The sequence below is a fragment of the Nycticebus coucang genome, chromosome X (assembly GCF_027406575.1).
Source record: "Nycticebus coucang isolate mNycCou1 chromosome X, mNycCou1.pri, whole genome shotgun sequence".
NCBI lineage: Eukaryota > Metazoa > Chordata > Mammalia > Primates > Lorisidae > Nycticebus > Nycticebus coucang.
The window spans coordinates 110405147-110430672 of record NC_069804.1 but is presented as its reverse complement, the minus strand read 5'-3'; the positions used below and the strand labels follow the sequence as shown (position 1 = coordinate 110430672).

The 25526-nt window shown below is 38.0% G+C and overlaps 1 protein-coding gene across 3 annotated transcripts in view; it reads left to right on the top strand.

The window, feature by feature from the left end:
- The window catches only part of PCDH19 (protocadherin 19), a 114477-nt gene extending 93772 nt beyond the window's left edge, over positions 1-20705 (top strand). For all 3 annotated transcript variants that reach the window (XM_053580911.1, XM_053580910.1, XM_053580909.1), the window contains one exon: positions 18623-20705. In XM_053580911.1, the coding sequence (XP_053436886.1) occupies positions 18623-19221 (599 nt within the window). In that variant the 3' untranslated portion in view covers positions 19222-20705. The remainder of the gene's footprint in view (positions 1-18622) is intronic.
- Positions 20706-25526: the final 4821 nt, after the last annotated feature.

Below are 25526 nucleotides of genomic sequence, written 5' to 3'. Positions count from 1 at the left end.
TGTTTATTTTCGTAGAAATGGTCTGCTTTTCCTTTTACAACAAATTCATGCTCTCATCCTTTCTTCTCCCTTACTGAATCATCCATTTCTGAATAGTTTGCAATTTTCAACTTAATTAGGTCTTTCCCCTAAGTGAAGAACACAGCTGTTGCCCCTCTTATGCTTTGGCAGCTGCCTCTGCCGTTCCCAAAATGGAATGATTAGTTCTTTCCTTTGATTTCTTAGTTGGCCATTAGTTCAGGACTACTGGCCCATTTCCTGTGTGATGGAACTACCAAATCCCATGGCTAGAGTTGTTCCAATTTGCCTTTGGTGCCTTTCAATCTTTTGAGGACTTATTCATATAAAGTAGGGGATTTATCAATCTTTGATAGTTCCATTGCCTCATTATCTCCTGTGATTCCACTGCTTGACCTTTTAAGATGCTGATCTATGAGGAGAACCTGGCCTCATGTCCCTGATGTGGTTTTGATGGAGAAATAGAGAATGAAATCCTCAGTGTATTTTGTCCCTGAATTAAATGGCTATAATTTGTCATAGGTTCTGTACTTCAATTTCTAAAAGGACCTTTTGTCTGTTTGTCTTTCCACTTTAGTTTTATGTACCTGTATTTCAGAAAGTGATTGCTGTTTTTCCCAGGTGCTTTAACTTCATCTGCCATGTTGACCTCTAATTTTATGATTCCATTTTCATTGTTAATTGTTGGGATCTCCTTTTATCATATATTTTTCTTACATTCAAGATATCTAGCCAACTTCTCCACTACATTCCAATTTCTGTCTCACTTTATGCTCCCTGTTAATCAACCCAAAGCATTGTGGGCTTAGTAGTGCCTTTCCAAATGTGTGTGGTGCTGCCTGTTTTTGTTACTCACCTCAAGTGCCTCATTCAATTTAATTCTTCATACTTAGCATATTAGGCATTTTGTCAATATTTCCCTTCTGAGGTCTAATTTTAGAATTTAAGTGAATTCTGCATGTGTGGTTTTTGTTCTTCTTAAATGATGGGATCTCCTGCAACCAAAAGTCAGAATCAGCTCTGTGCCTATGAGTAAAAAAGAAAGCATAGAGCAGTGGTTCTCAACGTTCCTAATGCCGTGACCCTTTAATACAGTTCCTCATGTTTGGTGACCCCCAATCATAAAATTATTTTCATTGCTACTTCATAGCTATAATTTTGCTACTGTTATGAACCATAATGTAAATATCTCATATGTAGGATGGTCTTAGGCAACCCCTTTGAAAGGATCATTCTGCCCCCAAAGGGGTCATGATCCACAGGTTGAGAACCACTGGCATAGAGGGAAAGACCATTTCTGAACAGTCTCAGAAGGTATATGTACAGGTCAGCCCTTGGCACAATTGTCTGTCCAGTGCAGCCACACCTTCCCCTCCATTTGGGAGCACAGACATGCAATGCTGTCTTTAGGCTTTCTTAGTTTCTGTCACCATTATTCCTTTTACTCAGGGCCCTGCATCCCTAGCCTTTATTTGCTTGTTTCCTACTTTCCATATAAAAACTTACTTTCCAGGTTCCATTTCCCCATTCCTAATTATTTCAAGGGACCTGTTAAACAAACTGTTCTCCTTTTCCAAATACCCTTGTATCTTAATGTAATGGTAATCTAAAAGAATAACTAACAGTGGCATTTAGGTCATCAATGCAGTCTGATAGAGTGTCTTTAATATGGCATTTTCCTTCCTATCCCACCAGTTGTTGGTGACGTGATGTAAAAATAAAGCTAGCTTAGATTCCATCTTTTCTAGAGAGTTAGGGCTGCCTGAGATGAGTAACTATACATGTAACATATATTGAATTCTTCCTTTGTGCCAGGCACTCTTTAGGTCAGTTTCTTGCATTTTCTCTTTTAATCATCCCAATAATCTCATGAGGTCCGTGCTATCAGTCCTATTAATTCTATCCTACAGATGAAAGAACAATAACAACAACAACAACAAGGTACAGAGAGTGACTTTAAGTAACTTCCATATGATAGGGCTATTAAGTCTTAGTGCTGGAACTCTAAAGCAGTCTCACTCCAGAACCCACAGTTTAGACCTTTTGCTACACACCCTCTTTTTCATATTTATACTCCACAGAGAGAAGCTAACTGGCTTCAGATATGCTTCAGGGTAGTAAGCTTCCCTTTGGCAAGGAGCAGATGAAGTCTCGGACACCACAGCAGCAGAAAGGATTGCCTTTGCTTTCCTGTACTCCAAAAGTTAGCAGTGTTAAAAACTTTCTTCACTAGTCTCTATGGCTTTAGTGTCTCAATAGGAATGGTTGCCAAATGCCTAGAACCAAGATTACACCCTATCTTTTCCCTGCTTTAGGAGCTGATGGAGCTATAGACAGGGCTCTCCTTGGTGTTGGTGAGCAGGAATATGACATTTAGGGCAGGAGGTTTGTGAAGGGGAGCATGGACTCACCTACCCTTTCAAGGGCCAGAATGGCTAGAAACCCTGCCTTACTCAGTGCCAGTATTTTCACTACAAGTAGATTTTTAAACATTTTGATACATAGTATAACAAATTTTTTTCTAAGGTGGATGGTTGTGTTTCCTGTTATTGCTGTTTTACCTTTTGGACTGAGCTTTTATTGGCTGCTACTTTCTTACTAGCGGACAGAAAACTTCACACCTGTGGGCTGCTGTAATCATGCTAATAAACGTTCTGTTCCGAAGGGGAACATTTGTTCTCTTTCCCAGTAGCTGTTACCTCAACCCTGGGAATTGAATGCTTTCACTTATTCTTCTTTAGATAAATAGGATTAAATTCAGAATGAAGCAGGGAGCAGTCTTACTCAGTCTGTGCTTTGCATGATTTTCAGGGTTTGCACAGTTCCAGCTGTGTAAACATGATTGCAGAACTTAGGTATTGTTTAATGGGGGAGGCTTGCAATTTGGGAGAGGCGTAGCATAGCTGGGCTGGAGTCAGACATTCTTCCACCCACTTCAGTCCACACCCTGCGGGGTCGGCTTGCTCAGCTCCTAGAGTAAGAAGTAAAGATGGGGCAGCTGGAGTTAATTATACTGTTTTATAGCTTATTGGTAGGGGATGAAAACTAGGCAAGGGCTAGGAAAATCTAAAATCATATCCTTAAAGATGTTCCAGTTATGACAGTAAGAAAGAAAGAAATGGAAGACCAACGTGGGCAAATAAGGAAGCTCAAAATATTGAGTATGACAAGAAAAAAATCCAAGAAAGTATCTGTTGATATTGTAGCTACATTCATATTCCAGTTGATTTTTTTTTCTGTGCTCACTGGAAACAAAGGGTGAGAAATATTGCATTGGTTGGAAAAGACTGATTTATTTTCTCTGATATCTGGATTCAATTTTGTTCTTGAGATTTGTTTAAATAATGAGTAGCTAAAAAATGCTAAAGCCTTCTAACATATGAACACTATAATTAAGGAAGCAAATGTGATTCTTCACAACAAATACAAATATTATGGATCATCCAATTCCTATGTCCCCACCCCCACCTGTGATTATGTACAAAGTTGGCTTTACTCAATTGAGTCTGAGATTTAGTAATTGTTCTGTCTCTCCAAAGAGGATGATGGGCATACACATTCTTGAATTCCAATGTATAGGATTATTGGTGAGATAGGAGTTTTTGTTTATTGCTTCAGATTTTCCAGGTTATTGTTGTGGGAGGGTTATTGATAGTTAACCACAAAGATGTTTGGCTTCCTATTGGATGTGAATGTTGGGACATGATCCCGATCAAGGAAGGAAAGAAAGCATTACCTTTGAAGGCACTGGGATGCTGCTGTATTTAAGAATAACCTAGTCAATGATATCCATTTTTGATATAACTGGCTACTGAAAAACTATCTTTTCTGAGCAGCACTTCAAAACAATGTCTCTGAGACAGAATATTCTTTTAAAGAATGGAAAGCTCTGGATTGAGAAGAAAAGGTAGATTGATACAGCAGTGAATTTGAATTATATGGAAAGTGTTCAAGAAGAGAAAAAGGAGGAAAATTCAATAAATTATTACTGATGCACTATTGGGATGTCAGGGAGATAAGAAGCTCACTAGAGAGCCCCAGGCTATGATGTTTACATATACATTCCTTTGTTCATTAGCTGTGGGAGCCTCAAGAGGCAGAAACATGCTTCCAAGAGCACCAACAGGGCATATGGGAACCCCCTCCATCTTCCATCATATTCAACTGCAGGGGGAAGTCCTGTCAATACTACCCATGTGGTGCTCCTGAAACTTGAGACTATGTTGTGCTTTGAATGCTGTAATTGTCTCTCATGCAGAGCATCCCATAAAATTTAGCTCGTGGATGCTTGTCTGAATCATTAGGTATGAACAGTATAGGTTCCATAATAGCACTAGAATTCCTGCAACTAAAAAGGAAACATATTTGGCTTGTACTTCATCTACAATCACTTACACTTAAGCTATTGATAGTTGATTGGGATCTGGAGACTGCTGGGCTTGTGCCATGGGACTTCTAAGCATATTTGATGGGTGTAACAGACAGGGAGGCTGTAGATTTTGGCAAGCTTTGGTTCCCATTAGTCAGGCTGACTGTACCTGACACTAGAGATTCCAGTTCACCAAGATGAGGCTTCTTTAGATTTTGGCTGATGGCCCAATGATCTTGACGTGAAGAATGGGGGAAGACCAGTGGAACATTAGGCTTTGAGTTTCCACTGAGCTAATAGTTGAGTGATTTATTGAATATCCTGTTGATTTTGGGGGTACAGGCACAAATTTTGTGGCAGCTTTTCAGAGTTTGTGGGGGAATTGTAAGACTTGAAATTTTATTTTATGTTAAATATTAACCATTCACTCTCCTAACAGGGAAATGTAGTCTCTTTTATAAGGTGTGTAGATTATGTAGCTGTACATTAAGATTCTTCTGTTTTTCTTTTATTTCTGGTAACATATTCTGCTAAGGAAATTCCAGACACAGCTGTTTCTAATAATAGGACCCTCTACCCTTCTGCCCCCACTGAGATGTTAGGCTTACTGTGAAGGTTCTTTAGTGGGAAGGAGGAAATGCCCCCAGAGAACAGGGTTTTTCCATATTGGCGGATTTTCTGGCAGAGGCTTAGCCACTGCTGTTATCTCTGATTGCCTCCCTGTAGCATCCTTGGAGATTTATAAGCACAAAGATTTGCTGTGATGAAGGAAGGCCACAAAGTTGAAGAAGAGATACTAGATCTGTATTAAATGGGAAGATGAAATGATATTTTGGTCATGGCAGAGTTGAACACTATGGAATGCAGGCAATGGAGTTGAAAAGAAAAATGGGAATTAATTCATGAACACGCATATTATGTATAGGTTGGAATAAAAGGCTCATTCAACTCCAGGGGAACCTTCCTTTATTCAATGCCTGTGAATATGTAGAAATTCTTTAAAGGCAATTCCATCTTAAATACGCTGGGGGAGCTGAAAACCTGCAGTTCATGGATTATTCTATCTAGTGCATAATTAATGTACAATTTTCCTGCCCTGGAAAGTCTTCAGGGTGTGGTCAGGAGAAAGTAAACAAAACAGATGAAAGATTTCCTCTCAGGAGGGTTCAAGAACTTCCTTAAATAAAGGCAATATGTGAGCATCACTTTTTACTTTCCAAACAATCTTTCTGAGAGCTACCTTGAACATTTTCTGGCTTCTTCACAGTTTCCAAGTAATTTCTAAAACATTTACAGAATATGATTAGTTTTTTAAAAATTAAAGTTGGATTGTGCTAAAAAATCATCCGGACAGTCTGTGTCTAGTTGGGTGGTACAGAGCTCTTGCTATTAATCTTCATTACCTCCGTAAACACACATGACTAGAAGGGAAGGCTGTTATTAATGGTAATGCAGACCAGAAAAAAGGGTATTATTTTCAGTCTGTTGAACAGTACAAAAATGCTTCTCAAGCACTGTGTTCAGATGTTTCTTTTTATTAGCTGTCATACAAGGAATTAGACTCATTTCAAACAGTTCATTTCCCCAGTCTTGTCTCCGTAAAATCATTACTCATGAGTGGTTTCTTTGTTGAAATAGTGCTGACCTCCCATATTAAAACGGACAACAGGGTGTTAAAAATATAAACTTTTCAGTTTGCATAAACTCTGGAAGAAGGGGGACAAAGATTCCCCAGGAGAATAAAACCATTCGTCAATGTCCTTGTTTGTTAGTGTCCTATAAGCATCTTATCCAGGAAGCTATGTCAGCATTACAATTCTGTACAGATTCTGTGTGTGTGTGTGTGTGTGTGTGAGAGAGAGAGAGAGAGAGAGAGAGAGAGAGATTAATACCAGAGAGCTCTGTGAATGCCAGAAGGTTTTAAAATATAATTTTGCATCTGCCCCATTCATTTCTCTGTTCCAACCTTTCCCTACCTGCCCCCATGCTCACCACTGACTGATCCAGGACCATTAGGGTAGATAAAGGAGTCCTGTCATGTCTTAATATATGAGCAGATGATGATTCTTAGCTCTTCAGCTAGGTGCCATTTGCATTTTGTCAAAGCTCATTATTTTTTTTTTTTTTTTTTTTTTTTTTTACTATTTTAATACTTTTATTTTTATTTTTATTTTTTTTTTTAATTTTTTTATTAAATCATAAGTGTATACAATGATATGATTATGGGCAAAGCTCATTATTTTATCTGCAGTTTTAATAACAATCCAGATTATTTGCTGTTCACTAACAGACAAAAGCAAATAAAAAAAGATTGCAAAGTGGAATTAAGAGGATAAGAAAGCTATAGGACCAAATAAGCTTTTTTCTTTAATTACTTCCATTTACTCTTAGAATATTTTTATGCTAGAGTAATCTTGTAAGAAACAAGTGTGTGCCCTCTCTCTTGTAACCACCAAATTGAAATCTCAGAGAATGGTAATCATGTAGGCTTGAATGAAACGTCATATTTTCTACTTCCCATATTGTCTTGTTGTCTATACACAGAACTGGACTCCTCATGGCTTTCTCTGCCACAGCATGGCATTTCTTCATTAGCCCCCCGTCTGCCCTATGTTTCACAGATCCCGTCATGAAGTATTGGCATTTTAACCAACAAGAGGTGAATAAAATTGGATTTCAGGAGATGTAATATTTTGGGAAGACAGGTTACTCCAAGGGTTTAAAGATGTATAATCTGCAGATGAAAAGGATATTTAAATTTACCAGCCTTATTTTCAGTGATCTTTTGATTTGTTCTGTTGTTTTAATTTGTGAAAGGCAATGACTATTAAGGATGATGAGGACTGGTGTTGGTGGGAGAGAGAGAGAGAAATTTTGGGTCACAATAAAGCTCCTACAAAGATTTTTCTAGAGCTGTGGCAGAGTGTCTTAACTCAGGTCATCTGAACTGGAGAGCCTTCTGCTACTCTTACATGCAAAGTTTTGAGCCAATTCAGAAAACGTCCCCACAGTTGTGACCCAAATAGATTCCAAGACTTCCCTGATACTTCAGATAAAAGAGCCATTCTGCGTACCAGAGAGGAGTTGAGCAAGCTAGAGGCCAGGGAACCATGCTGGAACCTCCATGTGCTGAAGATATAATGGATATTTTTTTCCCATATAAAAACACAGTGACAAGTATAAGGTGCCTTCAAATTGTGAAGTTTCCTCAAAGAATAGATTAATTGGCCTCTCTTCTGAATTTGAGTAACTGTTTTTGAGGCAACACCCTGAAAAAATATGAAATATAGCTTGCTTTCTCCTACTGGTATGATGAAGTGGACAACTGGAAAAATAATAATTCTAAGTAAATTTTAAGGACAAAGCAGCAAAAGAATTAAACTGAGCATTGTCCATGAAAGTTGGATGACGACAAGTAAACAGAGAAGGTGGAGTTTGATCTTTTCAATTTTGGTAATCATTATTCATAGTTATTATTCATAAATTCCAGCACAAATGTTAGGTCCACACCCCAATGACACCTTTGCATTTTATTTCAAGTTGATTTCTACCTGGTTTTACAAATAAAGATTTAATGGATTGGATTGTCTCTCATTCTTCCTCTGTTGCTATAACTTTTCTTTTTCATATATAGTACTGGCTTCTAGCCCTTTCCTACCCTTTATCTCTATAACCCATCTCACTCCCTCACCCAAAACTTCCTTTCTCTCTCTCTCTGTCTGGTTTTAAGGAAAAAAAAAAAGGGATTTCTAACATGGAAAAGTAATATTTGAATAGATTCCCCTAAGGCAATCAATTTACTTTTAATTTGTCTGGAACTAAGCTTTTCTTTGTTGCAATGAGGAAGGATTAAAACTGCTGTAAAATGTATTAGCTTCCAGGAAGATATTTGAAATGAATTTTTTTAAATGATTGTGTTGTTTGCTGTACCCAGAAGCAGTGTAATCTTGACTACAGTATTCCAGATGATAGTTGAAGTTTTATTGAAATATCAAGATAATGCTAGATTTTTCTACCAGGCTTTTATTGGTAACAAATAGTCCATCCTAGCTAACTAATAGATGGTATTATTATGACATTCCCATTTGTTTCCAGTGTCTATCTCTAGCAATTACTACTGAGCTGACGATACAACACACGCTATCTCTTTGAATCATTATAAGAGACAGAGATTGGTTTACTGAAGTCTTTGTTTTTCAGATGTGGGAGAAGTGATTGGAGAATTACTAATGTTGTTTTTTAGCTTCTTCACTCAGTCCCACAAATATTTTGGTAGTCAAGGGCCTTTAAAAAATTTAGATGTTAGAGTTGTGACATTTTTCACTGACTCATGTATAGCATTGCCTATTCTACAAGACTGAATGTCTTGGGACTTGACTGAAGGAAATGTCAGTTCCTGTTAAGGGGAACACCAGATGCTGAGTGCCTTTTTATCCATTCAACGTTAAATTTTCATTAAAAAAGGGAAGGTTTTTCTCTTGACCAACACTCTGTCTCCTCTCACTTTCTGTATCAGCCTTACATATGCCATCCTTACTATGTGTTCTCCCAGAAGATCATGACCATAATAAAAGTAGCTTTTTCACAACCTGGTGACCTGCTAGCAATTTTCTTGCTTTCCAGAAAAGAGTAAAACCAAGTTGGAATTAACTTTCGCTTCAGAGCTACTTGTAAGTGTGATCTATAGGCTCCGTTTTCCCAGTAGCATAACTACCTGTAAAATGTTCCTGGCTGTTTTTAATCTACATAAAGTTAAATAACCTGTTTGCACTCTTCAGAGAAGTAACTAGGTTTTATTATGTCCTACTGATACAGGCTGAGGGACTTAATTCTGTGGGAATTTTAGAATAAAATTTTCAAAAACAGTCTCACATTGCTCAGAGTCATAGTATCTCAGTGTTCCTTATTGGGGGGAATAGTTCTTTGGCCTTCTGTGTCACTTCATATTTACTTATAAAGATGCCTTTTCAAATGGTTTCTTAGCACCTAGGTGACATCTACCACTTTGACAGATAATTTTCTTCATCGTAGAAGCCAAAATACAGAGATTCCACTCTAGTCAATCTGTGCTTATCTCAGTCACTGTCAGCACCTATTTCTTAGTCTCAGTTTTCCAGGCAGCCTTCTGCTTCATTTCCTTGCTCCCCATGCATCACCACAAATGATTTATATGTATACACATCTTGAAATATCTTCTTTATGGATTGAATTGAATTGAGCCCCAGTACAAAAATGAAAACTCCAGGAACTATTGTGATTGCCCAAATTACAGCTTGGATTGTATGACTGTACATGCTACACTCTCATCTATCATAAATATTAAATTCTCAAGCACTTATACTTCAATGTATTTTAACTTTGTCTCTTTGACCAGCTCAGCACTACAGATTCCACTGAAGATAATTCAATTGCTTTGAATTCTGAAAGGGACATCTTTTTAATCTATTTTCTTTTTGCACTTGGCATAAGTGAATTTCAGGTGCATGGACTGTGAATGAGGGGTGAGGTCTGTAGTACCATTTGGCATCACAGAGGCTAAATACTGGGTGGCACTTGCTAACCCATGCTTATCTGTCAAATGGTCCAGGACAAGGTTGAGTCTCATCAGTCTTTTCAGCCACCTTCTGTATCTCAAAATAAAACTAAACTTCTTAGAATTCCTTCTTTTTAATCAGCCATTCTGAAAATGCCAAACTATACTAATCAGTGCTTTCTTCTTTGCCAATCTGCTATCATTTAGCAACATCCCTTGCCAGTTTCAGGAACTTTGTTCCCACACCCCATCCTCACCCTTTACCCTCCCTGAATCATCTCTACTTCTACACATTTCTAGTGTTTCTCACCCTATCAAAACCCCCATATCCTGGGTCCCCATCACTTAAGGAACTGCTATATAACCACAGAAAATATGATAATACCAACTTGGTAGTGATCTTCTTATTTTAACAGGCATTTCTTTATGCATGTACCCAGTCAGATGAATGAATAATGTGGGAAATTTTCTCCATGTTGCAAGGGCTGATTTTTGGATAGCACTTCTTTGGCATCTGTCATATAATATCACATAGATGTTTTGACTCTTATCCCTTCTGCCTGCTGTCAGTCCATACTGCTAAAAGAAGGACTTCTAATGAGCAAGGGGCCAGGAAACAGGAGAACAAAAAGAAAGTGTTAGGGAGGAGCCAAAATGAAGAAAAATGTTGAAAGAAAGAGAAGAAGGGAGTGAGAAAAAGATAAATAGCTGCTTGTAGTGTAATTTGTGATGTGCTTCTTGTCACACTACAGGATATCTTAGTGTGTCATTGGTTTATGAGTCTCTAAAAATGTATCAGCCTTCACTGATGTTCCCTTGAATGTATTATGAATGGAGCCCTATCTTTTATTGCTAAAATTAGTAAAGTGTCTCAAGAATGGAAGAAAAAGTACCCAATGTACTCACCCTTATTATGAAACTAATGTAGGACCTTCACATGAAAGCTATATCCCAGTTATAACCTAAGAATAGGGAGAAAGGGGAAAGGGAGGGGAGGGAGGGGGGAGGGAGGGGGAAGAAGGGGGATTAATGGGATTATACCTGCGGTGCATCTTACATGGGTATATGTGAATCCTAGTAAATGTGGAATGTAAAGGTCTTAGCAAAATAACTAAGAAAATGCTACAAAAGCTATGTTAACTAATGTGATGAAAATGTGTCAAACGATATATGAACCAAGTGTATGGTGCCCCATGATCATACTAATGTACACAGCTATGGTTTAATAAAAAAAATAAAAATAAAAAAAATAAAATTTTACTTTATGAAGTAAGTCTAAACTCACCACCAGCATTACAGGCTGGGAGAGTTCTAGGATGTTGTCATTGAGACCTTATTAAATTTTTGCTAGATGCTTAACAGATATTTTCCAAATGGTATCTAAATACCCCAAAGAAGCCTAGTTCTTAAGATGTCAATCATATCAAAACCTAATGAAATGTCTGAAGCCTAGCCCTAGGTAGTATTTCCTACTCTTCTCCTTTTTACTTTACTTTTTTCTTTCCCTCATTCTTTTCTCCCTTCCTTTTTCATTGATTCCATTGTCACTTTGCTTACTTTATTAAGTTATAGAAGATGGATATTTGTTCTCTTGACTCTGCAGGCCTTCAAATGCTGTTGAGAACTCTTTTCTGGATAATTCTTTCCTTTGGTAATTCCCTGGCATATTTGGAGTATTAGTTTTGCCAGAAAAAGTCAGCATCTTCAGTGGGTCTAAAAGGCTCATCATAGGTTCCACTTTGGGCTTATATTTTGTAGGAATTAACAATTTTATTTGATACTTGCTGTTTGAACAACACATTCAGCTCATAGAATAGACTCTTCTGCTTATTATATTGTTAGTTTATCACAGTCTAGGCTCCATTAACTATTGTTAGAACATAAAACTCATAGGCACATGGCAAATGTATTTTCAATTGGACATCAAAGAATACTAGATCTCTTTAAAGTCTGTGTATAGAGTTCAGGAAACCACTCAGAGTCTAAGATAACACTTGACTTTAATGTTTCTCAAGTTCTACATTTACTTTACTGCCTTTGACAAAGCTACGTAGTTTACTTTGTAGGTTTCTATAGTGTTTTCACTGGATAAAATAGTTATTTCCGTCTTTAGGAGTTGCATCAGTGGCACAGTGTCTGGAAAGAACAAGATTCTTTGTTCTTTCTGTACATTTTTCATTCAATTAAATTAAACTGTTATTGACCACTGACTGTGCTGGACTCTTTGCTAAGTTCAGTAGGTAGGTGAGGAAATAAGACAGATACAATCTTTACTCATGTATAGCTTAAAAGCTAAGAGAACAATATAAACATTAAACAAGCACAGTAATCCCTCAGTATCCATGGGGGATTTGTTCCGGACTTTCATGGATACTAAAACCTGTAAGTCCTGCAGTTGATCCTGAAGAACCAGGAGGTAGGTGTGAATATGAAAAGATGTACCCTCAGCATCTGTGGGTTTTTCGTCCTATGAATACCGTATTTTTGATCTGCATTTGGTTACTGATGCAGGGGGCTGACTATATTTATTTACAAAATCCACACATAAATGGGCTGATGCTGTTCAAGTCTTTGTTGTTCAAGGGTTAACTGTAATTACAAGTATGATGAATATTATAAAAGGGAGGTGCCATGAGACCTAACTTAGTCTAAGGCAGTGATTTTCAACCAGTGTGCCACAGCACACTGGTGAGCTACAAAAATTTTTCAAGATCATTAATTAAATTATTTTTGAAAGAAGTTCAATGTGTGTGTGTATCTATATCTATATCTAGTTTTACTCTTTTTTTTTTTTTTGGAACAACATAATTTAAGTGCGCCATAGAAGTTTATCTATAGGTTCAAGTGTGCTGTGCAATAAAAAAGGTTGAAAAACACTGGCCTAAGGGAAGGACTCTCTGAGGAAGTGAAATTTAAGGTGAGACTTCAGGGATGATTTATCACTAAAAAGTTGTGTTTAACTGCTAGTAATAAAGACCCCCTCCCCCTATTAAAGAAAATAAGTTAGTGGCTCAAATAAGAGGGAAAATTACTTTTCTTATTAAAGGAAGTTCAAGTCTGGTGGGGTAGGTTTATAATATCTTTAATAACCTAAGGTCTTTATATTTCTCTATTCTGCCACAGGCACATGGCTTCCATCTTAGGCCTTGGTAGTAAGATATCTCATGGTAGTCAGATGGATGTTGTATCCCCAGCTATTGTGTTCCAATCCAGACAGGTCAAAACGGGAAGGAATAAGGGCAAAGTGGTCTTCCAGTTAGTCAGATCCCCACTTTTAAGGAGTTTTATTGACATCCTGCTTTCATAACATTGTCCCAATCTTATGTTATATGACCTCCTCTGTCTATAAGGGAGGCTAAGAAATACAGGGATTTATTTTAGCTGAGAACATCACTACCTGTAACAGAAGTTGGGCTTTGTTTTTAATTAACAGAAATAGATGAGTATATTTGGCAGGCAATCAGTTATCTCTGCTTCAGGTGAGTAGAAGTTAGGTAAGTCAAGGGGGGGATGTACTTTTCAACAATTATGTTTTCCTAGTTAGGCACACGTGACCAATTTTATTAGCACTTAACTTCCTAATTATTGCCATAATCCCTTCCATGATATCTCACAAAAATTGGTTCTGCTTTTCATAGATTTTCTTGCTCATGAGGTGATACAGATTAAGCTAAGTAGATATAAGAGTACAATCCAGGAAGCTTTTCTGATTTATACTTCACTTGCTTATAGGTAGTATTATTGCTGCCACTTAGAAGTAGCCAACTACTTGAGCTCTCAGGAACTGGAACTCTAACTTTTCCTTTCTGCCTCATTGATTGCAGATCAGTTCTGAAGAGGAAACACATTGTTCTTTTAACTGTAACCTTGAACTATTTTAGTGTTTGATTTTTTTCTGTGATCATTAGGATCTTTGAGTTAATACACTCAAAGTCTGAATCACAGTTAAGAATTGCTAGCATTATTGAACACATCCATTGTGACTGGACATCTATACGAACCCAACAAAGTCTCTCAGTTCCTCTATTCTACCAGGACTTTGAAAGTTTTAGCAAAGCCTGGGATGATGTTTTCATCATTTCTTTTATTACTTTGGTTGGGACCATGGGAGGCTCTTTCTAGCGTGGAAGCATATTGTTTGCCCACACCTGAAGGGATAGCAATTTCACATCCTGAGGAGAGTAGTAATTGCTGCATAAAGTTTTGCTATTATCTGCACAAAATAACATATTCTGATCTTTTTCTATTTGAATTACTTCCTTATCCATCATGACTTAGTCATCGCTACTGCTTATGCCTTTCATACCCTTACAAGACTGATGCTTTTAAGATTTAAATTTTTTTTTCCAGAGGTTTTGGAATTGTCTCACCAAGGTACCTAATGATAAATTGTGACCCCAAAATACTTACTACTATCTAGATTGAAGAAAATTTCTCTTTCTTCTGTATTTTTTTTTTTTTTTGGTCTAAAGTAATCATGTCTGTTTTGAACTAAGGAGTTCTCTAGCCTCTTTGTATTCCTCTTCCGAATTATGTGCTTTCCATTTTATGTTGTATTTTTAGATTCTGTGGATTTTAGAGGCAAGAAAAACCAATTTGCTCCTTTATCAGTCAACTTTAATAATGTTCATGTTTGAATTAAAGATACCTCCATTTGTCCATCTGTACATGATAATGTATATGAATTTCTTGAACTATGCGTGGATTTTACAATCTTACAATTTGCTTTGCCTAGGTTCAGGTCAATGCTTTCATTTTTTGTTTCTTTTTTCTTTTTCTTTTTTCTCAGGTCAATACATTCAGATAAAAATGTGGCAAAGTATCAAATCACAAATAGGTTCGTAAGAGGAATTTTAGCAGGGAGTTAGTGAATTTTTAGCCTATTTCTGTTTAAGCTGGAGACAGAATCATTTTATTTTATTTTATTTTATGTTGTACAAATTTATGGAGCACATATGAAATTTTGTTACATATATAAGACATAGTGATCAAGTCAGGATATTTACAGTTTATTTGTGATCATACAAAATGGTTCCTCTCTAGTTTCATACTCCCATCCCCAGCCAGTATACTATGTGACAGCCAGCACATAATCTTTACCAGTTCTATACAATTTTAGAAGTAGTCTATTTGATTTTTCTTTTACATCTACTCTGTCTTCATTGATATTCTTAAGAGGCTTTTTATATTGTGACTTTCCTACTTTAATACACAGTTAATTTCTTTAGTAAACTGAAGTTTCGATTTTTGAAAGGTAATTCACCTGCAGTACATTTATTTTCTTTTTCTTTCTTTTTTTTTATTGTTGGGGATTCATCGAGGGTACAATAAGCCAGGTTACACTGATTGCAATTGTTAGGCAAAGTCCCTCTTGCAATCATGTCTTGCCCCCATAAAGTGTGACACACACCAAGGCCCCACCTCACTCCCTGCAGTACATTTATGAATGCAAGTTACCTTGTGCCAGGCAGAGATGTTCTTCCTGCCTGTCTATATTAACCATATTTTCTTTCATGTATAAAATGGCTATAAACATTTTAAAGCTAGGTTAGATTTCATTTTAATTTTGTCAACACAAATGTCATGAAGTGTTGTTTGAAACCAAAAATAATAAACAGCATCTCACTGTCCTTAAGAACTTAAGAAAACACAGGTATCACATCTAAGCTAGGGGTGAGAAATTGTGAGTAAACAAGTCTCCTAGATTCAAATCTTCATTTGCATGTGGTAAGAGAAGGGCATATAATAAGTTTACATAATTAATCTGAGAAAATTGCACATTATTCTAGCTTATATATGGCTGAGGCTTAGAGCAATTGGTTCGTAGGCTTAGCCTGATTGCATTCTTGTGGTGCTGAATTAGTTTACCTTTTCCTCTTCCCAGTGATTTTTTTTTTTTCATCTAAACAGTGGGTAAGCTGAAGGCAAATACTATCTTTGCAGACAGAGAAACCTCTGAGAAGAATGAGTTCCCTGCTCTGATATTCATAAGATCTTGGAGGTGTCTGTCTCAGGGGTTTCTGCTCTCCCACTCTCTATGCAGGGTATCTAGGTGTCCTCATCCTGTTGATTTAAGGAAGCCTAATATAAGAAAGGAGCCCTGTGCTTGGATTCAGGCTGACTACATTTCAAAATGTTAAGACAACCACTTCATACTAAAACCTAAAAGCAATAAGACTTTGTGTTGAGCATATTGGGCAGGAGATACTTGATTGTAGTTTATTACTCTTCTGCTTTAGAAATGTGAGCAAGTGGGGCATCATATCAGTCTTAAGATCAGCTGGGATTTTCTCTTCATAGTGGGTGACATGCCATGGATTGAAAGCTTAAAGAGTAAGTCCTCTATGCTTCTATGGTTTAAGTTACAGACAAAAAGAACAGAGCTGTAACCTCCTTCTGGACATTTTTTACTGGATTTCAGGGTTTCTCACTCTGATTTGTAGAAATGGAAATCAACTATTAAACTTTCCCCACACCTGTTACTATAAGGAGATTCCTTCACTCTTTACCCCCAAACACTCACATTAATCTTTTTGGATCTATTAATTGGAAAGCTATGAGGAGATGGAGAGGTAGAAATATCTTATTGGGAAGCCTTAGTGATGTGATTTCTGTGCTATACTAGTGAGATTCTGGGACCTTTTGGGGAAAGTGCTAGATTTGGAAGAAACAGATTAAAGGTGTATGAACTCTTCCACTTATACTGTGTGAGTCTATGCATAGTGTTTCACAGGTATGTCCTAACATGTTTCCCTTACTTTCATATTTTCAGCCTCCCAGTAACATATGCATGTTTAATGATAACAGAGTATCTAATGGCAGCATTGAGAGCTTGTAGGGAAGGGGCACAGAAAGGGCTTTGGCAAACCCTTCATTTTGCAGAGGTGGCCTTGAAAACTGATGTGGAACTATGCTGGAGCTTGCAGAACTATTGCTATGTCTATGCAGAAGGCCCTTTTCTTGTTGATTATGTCGCTCATTTGTTATTTGTTTCTAACTCTGCAATTTGTTTCCAATTCTGAGTGTTTCATTCTCCAGCACCAAATGGGTGCTGAAAAATGTCCATCTTAAAAATAAATTGGAAAATAGTGTTCAGGAACACTGACGAGGTTTTTAGTTGGATTTTAAGTAGCTTAAATGAAGTCAAAGGCTATGCCTAGGATAGTGTTGAAATCTGGATTCACCTTGCATGAGAGACACGTGACATTTAACTGTTTCCGATGCCCTTTCTTTTGTTGATGTATACAACCAATCCAACCATTACTCCTTGAGCCCTCTCCTTTGTGCTCCTTCACCAAAGAAACTTTTATGAATGAGGCAGAGACATATCTTGCTTTGCTACGGCATTTAGTCTTTAAAAACAACCAAGAAGCAAACAAAACACACCCCCAAATAGAAGTACAAGTGTACAAGGAAGGTATGTTATTTATAATGTCAGGTAAGACCCTGAATTGCAGATTTCTCTCCCTGCAAAAAAGCGGTCACAGAATATATTTTCACCTTTTTTACCATGTGCGTGCACGTGTGTGTGTGTGTGTGTGTGGGGGGGGTCATCTTTGCAATATCCTAGTCTCTCCCTCTCCTCGGATCCTGACTCAAGGTTTTCTGTAAATGTGAAGCTGCTCATATTTTGAAGCACTATGCAAGGTGATGAAAATTTTCATTAGGTCATTCTCATGTAAGAATGTAACATAAATATAAATGGATCTAGAAAACTAGGGCTATAAACCAGATACTCAGATTAGCAGTTTTCCAATGGACAGGTAGAAGTCAACCCTGAGTCCACGTTTTGCTGAAACCTGTGTAAAGGCCCCTCTGAGAGCCAAATTGAAGACTTAAATAAACCCTTACCTGAGAAGAGAAAGACATGTCTCTCAATAATTATTAATTTTAACTGCTGAGATCTTCTATGATAGGATTAAAGTAATCTAGGAAAAATTCTTTATTTTAAGAAATATTGCCCTTATGGCTAGTTAGGTCTAATTAATAATGCCTCACATATGAGCAATGTGTGCATAGGGGCAATTGAAGCTTATGAATCAGCTGTAAGGAAAGAATCTCAGTATATCCCTTCTGATGGGAAATCAAGTCATGGAAATTGCATAGTGAGAAGATTGGCTGATAGGACTTTTGGTCAGAAAGAAGGGATGTGGTTGGTTTTCAAAGAAAGTAAGATACCAATCTAAACTTAAATTAAACCCTGTGTATCAGTGATGGGTAAAGTGGAAGGGTCGTTGGCAGTGCTGTTGCTTAAAAAACCTGTCCAAGTCTTCTTAGATATAGTGACTGTTGGATTCCCTGCCTTGCCTCCAGTCTGTCTTCTGCTGAATCCACTTTCCAATACAAGTGATTTTTAACAGGAGTTGTTGATAAAATTGCTAACTCTCAGCACCAGGACATCCAGAATAAACTTTTTAAAAATTATATTTTTTCATCATAATGTGTTTCCCTTTAGGTTTTTTTGTTTTGTCAGCAGTGGGAACACCAACAAAAAATTTAAAAAAATGAGTACATAGAGGGAGATCTACAGCCTTTTAAAAATCCAACTGTTCCCACTTGTCCCAAAAGGCAATAAAGGACTATCTAAAAGTGCCATTTCCCAGAAGGGCCTGTGGATACCTAAGAAACTAGAACACTGGGGAGTAACAGTGATACCTGGGAAAAGCTGATGGAATTAACTATTTTTTTCCCCCCCCAAACAGATCAGAATGAAGGATTTCATTGCAGGGAAGAATGCCGGATTCTTGGCCACTCTGACAGGTGCTGGATGCCCCGGAATCCCATGCCCACTCATTCCAAGTCCCCTGAGCATGTGAGAAACATCATTGCGCTGTCCATTGAAGCTACTGCTGCTGATGTTGAGGCGTATGACGACTGCGGCCCCACCAAACGGACTTTTGCAACCTTCGGGAAAGATGTTAGCGACCACCCGGCTGAGGAGAGGCCCATCCTGAAAGGCAAGAGGACTGTCGATGTGACCATCTGCAGCCCCAAGGTCAACAGCGCTATCCGGGAGGCTGGCAATGGCTGTGAGGCTATTAGCCCTGTCACCTCTCCACTCCACCTCAAGAGCCCTCTGCCTACCAAGCCTTCTGTGTCCTACACCATTGCCCTGGCTCCCCCGGCCCGTGATCTGGAGCAGTATGTCAACAATGTCAACAATGGCCCTTCTCGTCCCTCTGAAGCTGAGCCCCGTGGAGCTGACAGTGAGAAAGTCATGCATGAGGTCAACCCCATTCTGAAGGAGGGTCGCGACAAAGAGTCCCCTGGCGTGAAGCGTCTGAAGGATATCGTTCTCTAAATCGGTCTGGGGGAAGAAGAGAAAGAAACGAGAAAGAAACCACGCTGACTAGCAGAGAAGCAGGAGCTGCTCTTTTTAATTGCTCACCAATGGTTGGTTCTTGAGTGGCTGTATTTCAGAGCTTTCCCTAAATGTATTGTTTATAAATGACTATCATTTCTGTGACAATCCCTCTCTTTTCAACAGGCAGCAGGGGTGTTCAGTTGGAGCAAATTAGCTTTGGCTTGAGTTATTCATGGGGCCTTGATGTTGGGGAAACAGAGACAAATTCAGTTGTGAAAAGTATTATGTATTAAGTGTTTGAATTTATATATTTTTCTATGTCAAAATTATAATATAAATTACCATTGTTTGTGGAGGATTACATTAAAAAATCAAAAAGCAAAAAAAAAATAAGAAAAAAGCTCTGGACACCTTTAACAAGCTTGTCACTGTTTTTTGTAGTGTAGACAAGTTAACGGTCATTTATTGTGTACTATTCATTGATTAACTGATGTGAAATCGAGCCCCCAAAAGGTTGTTTCTGAAGCTCAAGTACTTTCCAATGCCGCTACTTTGCTGTGGACACCCCTGCTTTAAGAACCCTTTTGCTAGCTGTGCTATTGTTGTATTTGATATTGCAAATTGCTATGTGTGTGGTGATGGCAAAAGGCTTTTAAAGGTTGGTGTTGTTTTTTCTTAAAAAAATAATAAAACTACAAACAAAAACAAAGTGCAACTAACTGAGATGGCAAATGAATGAGCAACACCGCACATATAGATTGAGTACTTGGAGAATACTCACGTTTTTAAACCCATGTAGTGATTGCTCACCACCTTGCAGAGTATTTTTCCTGCCTTTCAGTCTTCTGCCCAGGTCCATGACAGAACATTGCGGAAAGTAATTTTTGGATATGCTGCTATCTAATTTGCAGTTGTCAGAAATACTTACTGTGTTGAAAGTTTTATGAGATTTATTTTTCTAATTTTCAGAACAGGAAAGTTGTTCCTGAAGTTATCAGTTTCCAGGCTTAGAAATTCCCTGTCTCCAATCATCTAAAACTCAAAGCAACTGAATCTATTTTGAGATCTAAATTAGCATCCCTTCAGACACACACTTCCTGATTCAGTGTTTCCCTATCACAATTAGAATTAGACCACAAAGCACATCATGGGCTGGAATGGAGAACTCCATATTGCTCTGTATCTTAGGCTTAAAAATAGGAATAGAGTAAGTAGTACAAACTGTACACTTTGGAAAAGACAGGTAACAGGTAACAGCATTGCTAATCCAATTACTGTGCCTACTAAATGGAGACACTCGGAAACTTGAACTCGTCTTTTTATGACTAATACTTTTTTGATTAAAAATGTGAACAGGAAACTATTAAAATAAAAATACTTTTGATTTATCTAATTCTATTTGCTGTAGGGTAGGAATATACTTTTTTTTAAACAATTAACAAACTGTACATTCTTTTTTTGTTTTCACATTGTTCTAACTCCCCCCCCATTCACTGTCTACTAATACTCACTAGCCAACATAGTATTCTTGCAGCCTAAGAGCTTATTATTTAAAACTAAAGAAATATGTCACCTTTGCTCTGCCTTCATTATAAAAGAGTTGTTTTCTCATTTATTTCATTTTTGTTTTTCAAATTCAAGGGTACTCAGAGAGAAGGCTTGAAGGTTAGAAAACTAGAATGCAAAAGAGGATTTATTTTCTTAAGTTTAGTTAGATAAGTCATATTTTAAAAATGTCTTGGTTATTTTTGCCTGAGTTCTTAGCTTTATACACTACTAGGAATATTTTCTTTTATGGGAGGGAGAAGGGTTTTGAGGGTGGGTGTGGGTGGGTAAGGCAGTGGGGATGGGGTTAGGTAGGGGAGAATATTTCTGAAAAGAGCCTATAGTGAAGCTACAAATCCATCTTTTTCTTATTCAGTGCTGAATACTACCTCATGCAAAATATTGGTGTGGCTGAAAATTTCCCTCTGAAACTGACACAATTAGGGATCAATTACCGTAACATCTTCAGACACACACTTCCTGATTCAGTAACATCTTCATTTTGCCTTATTTCATTTTCTCTCATATGCTTTTCTCCCCTCTGATTTATTTCAGAGGGGATAAAAGCAGATAGCAGGTAGCAGATTTTGAATTAGGTATTTATTACTCTTTGCAAGTGACTATTTGATTAACACATGAATTTTTTTTTTTTTTTTGCTTTAAGTTATAATGGCTGCCTATAGAATTTAGACTGTTCCTCACTCCAATCCATCCTGATATTATTTTGTTAGCTATCACCTCAGGGTCACTTTGAAGTCAGAGTTGACAGTTTTCTACAGGTGTATTTCTTACTATGCTTAGTGGGGACGAGGGAGCTGAAAAGATAGTGGAAAGTGGGAACATTAAATGTCATGTGGCTGTTGAGCCAGAGAGTCCACTGGCTGCCATGCCTCTTACCAGTCAAGTTTCAAATGTTAGAGTAGCAATGGCATTGATTTTGCTTTTCTCTTGGGTTTTCATTTCTTCAATTTTTTTTTTTTTTTCAGAATCCAGCTTCAAGCTATAGATCCACTCTTTTTTTTTCTATCCAAATACTTTGTTCTCAGTGGGCAGTCAGAGATTTTTTTTGCTTCCAAACCTCACTGAGCATGTTCAGAGAATTCCTCTCATTAAGAAAATATCTTTTTTCCCCCTACAATTGTCTGATGTATGCATCCTCCCAGAAGCACAAGTGCATCCTAGGAGGGCTTTATAAGCTGGTTTTGTAGGCAGGCTGTGCCTTCAAATAGGCATTCTGTGCAAGGATCCAAAATTTCCCTTTGGCTCCTATTTTACCCCCTCCTTTTAGCATGTCTGATGAAAACCTACAAGGGCTACAGGGCCGAATATTCTTCCTTTTACCACTCTAAACATGTTACACACTTAAACAAGGGGGCGATGTTGGTTCCTACGTCCTAGGGAGTTCTATTACATTTATTCTGATGTCCCTTTCGAAGAGGAGTTGGTGAAGTGGGACATGCTTTACTAACAACTGCTTTTGGCAACCCTCTGAGAAGATAAATTTCATGCACTGTAAGGGGCTTGGTTTTCATTGATTGATTGTTTTTGTCCAAATATGGGCATATACTATATGACAAGTAATAGGGAGAAGGAATTCTCTTTTCCTTATAGTGACTAATCTATGAACCCATTCAGAATTAAAGTTATTATTGCTTTGATTCTCTTAAAGCCAGTAGTCTAAATTGTGGCCCACCTTATTGCTGAGGCAAATAATAGACCCCAAACGATCCTGCAGTTCCTTCAGAGCAGTGGTTCTCACAGTGGTGTAGTCACTGGACCAGCTGCAACAACTGTCACTTGGGACCTTGTTAGAAATGCTAATTCTCTGTCCCTTCCTTGACCAATTGAATCTGAAAGTCAGGGAGTGGGGCCTAGAAATATATATAAATCAGATGCCTGCTAAAGGTTGAAGGATTGTTAAAGCACAGACTGATAGGCCCTATTCTTAGAATTTTTGATTCAGTTGGTCTGGGGTGGAGCCTGAGTCTTTGCATGTCTAAAATTCCCCAACTGATACTGATACAACTGACCCAGGGACTACACTTTGAGTATCACTATGCTCCATAGTAAACCTGCCCAACAGAGCTAATTGCACCTAAGGTGCCCATTTAAACAAATTTGTTCGTTGGTGATCTACTGATGACTAATCAAAAATGTTAAAATTGGAATATAACTTAGAACTCTGAAAATTGGAACCACCCAGAGTATCCTGATAGTGTTACTTCAGCATACAACTGACTGTTTGACGGGAAGGAATTATGTTGACTTTTTCCTATGAAATCTTAAAAAGAAAAACAGAAGTGGCCACTTGAAGCAGCAAAGACAAAGGGGCAGTTTGGGGAGAGGCAGGCATGAAGGGGATAGCTCGATTTGGGCATCCAGGGTGGAAAAATTATTGTACATAATAACAGTGCTGGCTGGAATTCAATTTACTTTATGGGGATCATTTTGATGTTGAATGTTCCCCAAAGCATTCTGACAAGTTTGGTCCACTTGGCTCTTTACCCAGGGTAATAAGACCCTTACTGACTTTGAAAAAACTGGCATAATGAGCTTAAGAAGTACATTGTATACAGTCCTAGTGTTTGCCTTCCTGGTAAAATTACATTTAAGGATGTCATTTCATGATTCAAATTGTATCTGCTGACACTGAAGTGTATTGAGATGTTGTTCTTTAGTTTATGTAACAAAGTAATATTCAAAGGGGATGTGTGGGGGTGGGGCTGGGACTGGGTGGCTTTATATTGATAATGAAATATTCCAGAGCAAAACACATTGTCCAAATGAAGTTGTTGCAGCTCTCTTTGTTTTCTTGTGAGGCTGGAATTGGCCTGTTGGTCACTTGTGCAAAAGTGAATTAATTTCAAATAAGAAACACATTGCTTTTGTGAAACAAAGAAAATCAACCACCTTGTCTGAAATATATATTGTAAGGCGCTCTTGGTAGAGAACAACCCACGAACACTTGATCTTGATTGGAAAGCATTGTAGGTCATTAGGGAAAACTGATGATGCTGACTGTTGCTCCAGCTGTGTTGGCAATTAAAGATGACCTTGTTACTAACTGTAAGTTGCTGTCAACCTTAGCGAACAAACCAGCTAACACCATTACAGCACTGGTTAAGTACATTATTACTGGCACTGGCTGGCGTTCAGCTGAGGAAGGCTAGGATATAGACTTTAATGACCAAGAGCCAGACTAGCTCAAGCTAGAAATTCAGCAACAAATACCTCCTTGTGTTATGTGAATGCTAAGGTATTAGTTGCAAAAGGCTTACGCCTTCGCTCCTCTAGTGAGGGGAATGAGCCTGATGACACTATTACTGTTTACCTGTCAAACCAGGGTGGAAATTTAGAGGGATGCAAGTACAGTATGTCTCATTAAGCAGTCTCTGTTGCTGATTATATGAAGATGAAATTGTTGTATATGCTGATATGTATGTTATGTACATTTTCGCAGTGATTGAATCATTGTAAAAAGAAAAAAGACAAAAAAGAATCACCACTCTGTCTATTTTATGAAGATGATAAAACAGCTTTATTAAATTATTACAGTTGTGTTTTAAATGGTGTTATCTGCCACATTGTTTCCTTTTATCTGGTGGTTCTCTGTTTCCCCCTTAAATGTGTTTTCTCTGCTTCAAAAATTTAATGCATTTTAGTATTAAAGGCTATTATGGAAAAATTATTAAGTGTTTGGTGAAATGTGTCTCAGAGAGTATTGGTTGGCTTGGGGGTGGGGGTGACCTTTAGATCTAGGAGGTCACTAGCCATTGGTTGAATCATTGATGTTCAGGCCTCAAGGGTTCCTTTTGATTTTTCCAGTTCATAGGATCCACAGGTCTCCAACTAAGATGTGCCTCTTCCTCCAGCTGCTCCAGTCATTTCCTGAGCACCTCCCCTCCTTCCTACCCAGGTCAATACCTTTGCCTGAAGAGTGAGACACATTCATATCCAAAATGGTAAAATCTTTCCTGGGTGGTACTTTAAACAAGAGTGCTTTAAAATAAATCATTTCAGGGCAACTTCACAGTGGGACTTCTCTGAAGAATTAATTTTCAAAAAGCTGAGAAATAGTAGCGGCTGACAGCAGGGGAAAAGAGAGTTTAAAACAAAGATGACCTGTCTGCCCCTTTGATGCCTTCAGGTTTGAAAGTGAAGCAACAGGAGAGGCTCTGACTTTATACATGAACAAGGCTGCAGAGAAAGCCCTGACAAGCTTTCTTTGTCCAAACCATTATTCTCTGGAACTTAGCACTTGAGACATAAGTATTCATTCTGGCTGGAACTGGCAGGGGGAAAAAAACAGGATAGAGGAAAACAGGGGCATGGCAGACCATTTCCAAATAGCGCCTGTAGTGGTTGAAGGCTAAATTGCTTCCGCATGACCTATTCTCTCCGGACAATTAAAAATGATCTCAAGGAAATTCACTGTCTCCCTGGATCTCTATCTTCCTGTTATCTCTACTCACCTGTATTAAATTGAGATTGCATCTTATTTCCCAGAATTAGCCCTAAAGTCACAGCAATAGCCACTGATTTGGTACTGTAATTTAACAGGTGTTGCATCAGAGACCAGGCACAGACATGCTGGGACACACAGAGTCGCATACCCTGTGACTGTATGTGCACATACAACATCTGATATTTGTACAGATGTTGATTCAGACTCCCAGATGTTCATAAAGGTACATTGGAAGGAAGATGGTCTGTAACCGGCTTGGAGGCCACTAAGTTCATACATAAAGTACAAAGAA